The sequence below is a fragment of the Neltuma alba genome, unplaced genomic scaffold (genome assembly GCF_004799145.2).
Source record: "Neltuma alba isolate B1F8T4 unplaced genomic scaffold, ASM479914v2 tig00000646_pilon, whole genome shotgun sequence".
NCBI lineage: Eukaryota > Viridiplantae > Streptophyta > Magnoliopsida > Fabales > Fabaceae > Neltuma > Neltuma alba.
Window position 1 is genome coordinate 24,427 of NW_021632128.1, and position 5,494 is coordinate 29,920.

Genomic DNA, 5,494 nt, shown 5'->3' on the forward strand with positions numbered 1-5,494 from the left:
ACTGTAGAAAGGAAGACACAAGATTTATACTGGTTCGGTCTAAACCACTTGACCTACGTCCAGTCCTCAGAACACCTCCGAGTATTTCACTATGTTCTAAGATTGATCGGGCTCTTAGCGCCTCAGTACAATAATTGAAGCTCTCAATCACTACCCCTTACTTCTCGTAAGGTTACAGCCCCACTCAAGAGTCCACACCCTTGAGTATCATACAAACGTGATTAATGAGTAGTAAATAAACTCTCTTACAGAGTGAATAAATGATAATTACTAATGCTCAGAGTTATGAAAGAACAGAGTATTGAATGCAACAGTAAAAATCAACAGAGGGTAGCTCGCGTATCCAATTCTGTTCATTAATGCTTTTTCATGCCTTTTATAGTTGAGGTCGTTTAGTAACCGTTAGATGAAAGAGCTTCTAGCCGTTGTAAGTCTGATTGCGTGTTTTTCCAGTTGCAACGGTTTCTGCCATTCATGCTTCTGACAAGGTAAGTTACAGACTACTTGGACAACCGTTGGAGTGCTATTGGGATTTTTTTCGTAATCTGCAAAAATATATTAGTTCAATAAGTTTATTCTTTGTAGAATGAGATTAAGAGTAAATTTGACCAACTGATAATCGCATATTCATAGCTTATGATTAGAATCAATATCAAATGCACTGGGTAGTAACTGAACATGCTTGATCGAAGTGTTGTTCGATTATTACTTGATCGATCAGGTTATCGATTATTTCTAAGTGAAGACTTTAAACCAGAGAACTAAGATTATCGATCAAGTTATGGATTATTAGTTTATCGATCAGGTGATCGATAAAGGGAAAAAAGTGATATCATACTATGATGCATAGACAATGAAGATCAAGGTTGCTTTTGATTTTGACATTCTTTAAATAGTGAAACAAGATACTTAAGAAGGCTGAGAAAAGCTTGAATGAAATATATGATAAATTTTGAGAAACATCGAGACTTAAGGTTTAAACTAAAATCCCCTCATAATCGAACAAGTGATCGAACACTTGTTGATCGATCAGATTATCGATAAATAGAGTGTTATAGAAATGACTTTTGAAACACTGATTATCGAACACTTTATCGATAAATAGATGATGGATAACCTTATCGATAAACAGTAGACAAAAGTATATTTTATGAAAACACAGACTATGCAAGTTGATCGAATAGATGATCGATAAGGTTATCGATAAAGAGGTCTTTTCTTGTAAAACAAAAGAGCTAATTTATCGATCAAGTTATGTGAAAACAACGTAAACATGAAGAGTGGTTATCGATAAGATTATCGATAATCTGATTATCGATCTGGTGATCGAAGAGCCACGATGAGACAGAGTTATGTTGATTATCGATCATGTGATTGATAATGTTCTTATCAATCAGGTGATCGATAAGCCGAAATAAATTCCTGCACTAAGAGTTATGAGGCAATGTTCGATCATATTATCGATAAATAGCTGATCGATAATGTGATCAATAAATGGTGATAAAAACAAAACATAGAATGAGTAAAGTACATTACCATTTATCTGTCTTCTCATCGATAACCGGTTTATCGATCATGTGATCAATAAGCACCTATTAATTTTGTATTTCTGATTATCGATCAAGTGATTGATAATTTGTCCCAGATTTTCATGTGCAACTAAGAATGATCGATCAAATGATCAATCAACACATTATCTAACACGTTATCGATCAAAGTTTTTGCTGAGTTTACGTAATTTGATAGAGTTATTATCTATCAGCTTATCGATAAAATCTTGATCGATCAGATGATCGATCACCATACTGAATCACAAATTACTCACTTTGTTATTATCAAAACCTTAAACCTAACATTCTCCCCCTTTTTGATGATGACAAAACATAGGTAAGGACTATTAATCAAATAACATCAGAAACAGTAAAATTAAGCAGTAGATAGATTGAAGTAAAATCAACTGTCAAAATAGTAAAATCAACTATAAAAAATACATCAGTAAAACATAGTAAACTCAGAGCACATAGCTAAACATCAATAAAAACACAAAAAAAAGGACTCTAAGAATCAGAATTTTTCTCCCCCTTTTTGTCAGCATCAGGTGGGGAAGAGGAAGAAGTAGACACAGGTGGAATGGACAGGGGAATAGGAAGAGGGGGAAAGTGAGAAAGTGGAGAGAGTGATGGAATATGAATGGAGGGAACTGGCTGGGGAACAGTGATCAGGGCCAAAGTAGGAGAGGGAGTGGGAGAGGTAGATGGTACAGATGGAGAAGGGGGTATAATAGAGGTAGAAGGTCCAGGCTTATGATGAGGAGGAGATGGGGGATGATGAAGTAGGTCCTCAAAGCTGAAGGTAGTACTGGGGGCAAAGAAGTTGTTACAGAGAGAGGCTTCCATCCCTTTTGAGCTCTTGAATTTCTCTGTCAACATAATCAAATCTCTGAGGCACCTCCTTTTCCAAAACCATCATTGCTTGTCTGTGAAGATCTAGGATTTTGGAAATACCCTCAAACTTTCTATCTGAGACTTCCCCGTATTCTCGAGCAGTGACATAAACTCTCTTTTCAAACTCTTGAAGCTCGGCCTGAAACATCTCCCTGAGAGATCTCTCCATGAATGAAGGTCCAGGGGCATGAGAAGGAGCTGCAGTGGATTCGGCCTCATCCTGAGTCCTAGAGGTGCTGACAACTAGTTGCTTCCCCTTGTCTTTCTGAGGTACCTTTTGAGATGGTCTGAAAGGTAGAGGAATCCTCATCTTGTGCAGCTGTGTAATCCCAAAAGCAGGAACCTTGGTCTTGGACTCTCCAGGCTCAAAGGGGGCAATGTTGTTTGCCTGTAGGATGTATGTGGCCAATTGAGGATAGGGGATTGGTGTAGACTTGGATTTGTTGAGAACAAAATCCTTCATCTCATTATAGATCAAAGCCCCTATATTAATCCTTTCTCCACTGATTATTCGGGCCAGTAACAAGTAATCATCTTGGGTTAAGTGTGGGAAGCTCCCAAATTTGTTTATCATACTTCTTGAATAGATATAGTGGATTATTCTATAATAATCACACATCTATTTAGGAGGGAAATTTAGCTCATCGGGGTACTCATCACTTTGCATCAAAATCTTATAGGCCTTAATTTCATTCATATCTCCCCCCTCACCGAATCTTGAGTTCCCAACAACTCATTAATCTTATCAGTAATAAGGTGGAAGGTTCTACCTCTAAATTTAACCCTTAAATAGTCATTTACCAGATTGTCCTGCTCATCATATTCTTCTACTGATTCCATGTTACAGTAGAACCTTTTAATCACTTCAGGACAAAATTCTCCACCAATTATCAGCCAGTTTGAATAATATTCCAGGGGATCACTCAAGTCCAAATTAATCTAAGTATTTTTCTTTAAGCTCTCTATATCCACAGAAACAACAAGGCAAAATCTCTAGTTTGCAAAATCAGCCTTAAACTTAGCCGAATTTACTTCCTTATCAAGGTTTCCAACTAGTAATTCAGAGAAATCAGATGGAATACTTTTAGAGGGAATTTGCCGTGTGATCCCTTCACTGGCTCTCTGCTTTTTCTGCCTCAGTTGCTTGGGAATGGGAATTCTCAATGCGGTCTCCACAGCTTTCTGAACTAAGGCTCTATCATCTGACTCGGTTTCTGATTCCTCAGTAACTACCAGCAGCTTAGATTTGGACCGGGGAGATTTTCTTGGAAGAGCCGGTTGCTTTTCGGTCTGACTTTCTCAGATTTTTAGAACACCTCACTTCTTGGATGATTCTTCCCTCACTTTTGGTCTATATCGCTTCCGAGTGCCCGAGGGAGTAGTGTCGCTTGATTGGACTTGCTTCTCCAAGCCTTCTTCCCTTTCCACATTCGGCTGTTTTACCCGCGCCATTTCCGATGAACCGACAGAATTCAGAGAGAATAATCAGTTGGAAGTAGGTGTTTTGAGGTTGGTGGTAGTCGAAAAGGTGGTAGAGTGGGATTCGAGTGGATGGGTGACTGGAAATTTAATGGAATAGTGATTTTTGGACCGTTGCTAGAAACAAGGGAGCGGTTTTGATCGAGTTAGGGTTTGATAACTGACGGGGGTTTTCAAAACTTTCAACATTATAAAGTTCAAAATTATTGATCATGTTATTGATCATTGGATGATCGATCACGTGTTCGATAAATATAAAGAACACATAAGAACACTGAAGGCAATTATCGATCACGTTATCGAACAATCAATTATCGAACATGTTATCAATAAAGTTAGTAGAGAAAATGCGTACCTGGTCTTTTTATCGATCATTTGATCGATAATCCGTTTATCGATCAGCTTATCGATTAATGCTTACCAAGATTTGAGTATATGTCACAAAAAACTTGCCGCTCCTGATCGATGTTCTAATCGATAATCCATTTATTGATCAGCTTATTGATAATCATCGTTCTGAATCTCTCCATTTTCTACACATGCTGTATTTATCGATCAGGTGATCGATAAATTACTTCTATGTGACTTCATGATTATCGATCTCTTGTTTGATCATTCCATACTCTGTTTACCTTTATTTTTCTTCGACAAAACAGAGCTTCCTACAAAACAAATTTCTATCCACTCTGATGCTTAAGTTAGTTATTTAATCATCAAACCATTAAATTTAAATATTGAAATTTAAGAGATAAGGTGAGATTTCTTACAACTTATTGGGATTTACCATTCCCAATTCTCTTCAAAAGAAGTTGAACTTCTGTTGATCTAAAGGCTTTGTGAAGATGTCGGCTATTTGATATTCAGTGGGGATGAATTCTACCTTCACATCTTTCTTTTGAACATGATCTCGAATGAAATGATGTCGAACATCGATGTGCTTAGTTCAGGCATGATGGACTGGATTCTTGGACAGGCTTATCATACTCATGTTATCACATAGGATTGGAATGTCTCGTAAGTTGATTCCTAGATCTTGTAGTTGTTGCTTTGACCATAGAATCTGAGCACAACAACTTGCAGTGGCCACATATTTTGATTCTGTTGAGGAGATTGCCACAGTATTCTGCTTTTTGCTTGACCACGAGACAAGGCATCCTCTGAAAAATTGACATTGTCTACTGGTGCTTTTTTTATCTGTCTTATATCCTCCATGATCTGCATCTGAGTATCTCATTAGGTATTCTGCTCCCTTATTTGGATACCAGATTCCTAGATTTTAACTTTCGACAAGGTATCTGAGAATTCTCTTGACGGCTTCTTCCTGTGACTCTTTTGGAGCTGATTGATATCTTGCCCACATTCCCACACTGAATTGTATATCTGGTCTACTAGCCATGAGATATAGAAATGAACCAATCATTCCTTTATATCCGGTCAGATTCACGTCCTTACCGTTTTCGTCTGCGTCTAGCGAGATGGTTGAGCTCATTAGATTTTTACACTTTTGGCATTTTCTAATCCATATTTCTTTAGCAACTCCTTCAGATACTTCGTCTGGGATATAAATATGC

At 37.6% G+C, this 5,494-nt stretch overlaps 1 protein-coding gene across 1 annotated transcript; it reads right to left on the reverse strand.

Moving 5' to 3' along the window:
- Window positions 1-2,057: 2,057 nt before the first annotated feature.
- On the reverse strand, window positions 2,058-3,896 carry LOC114743618 (actin cytoskeleton-regulatory complex protein pan1-like). The gene is made up of 4 exons (XM_028931841.1): window positions 3,843-3,896; window positions 3,477-3,734; window positions 2,505-2,832; window positions 2,058-2,419 (listed from the first exon to the last, which is right to left on the reverse strand). Exons 1-4 carry the CDS (start codon window positions 3,894-3,896, stop codon window positions 2,058-2,060), a joined length of 1,002 nt encoding a protein of 333 aa, XP_028787674.1.
- Between the last annotated feature and the right edge of the window lie 1,598 nt (window positions 3,897-5,494).

Excerpts from the sequence above, each read along its gene's own strand:
- LOC114743618 (XM_028931841.1), bottom strand. The coding sequence starts at position 3,896 with ATGGCGCGGGTAAAACAGCCGAATGTGGAAAGGGAAGAAGGCTTGGAG. Across the intron at positions 2,833-3,476 it reads TTGGAAACCTTGATAAGGAA|GCAAACAACATTGCCCCCTT; the intron begins GTAAATTCGGCT and ends TACATCCTACAG. Across the intron at positions 2,420-2,504 it reads CTCAGATAGAAAGTTTGAGG|AGAAATTCAAGAGCTCAAAA; the intron begins GTATTTCCAAAA and ends TTATGTTGACAG.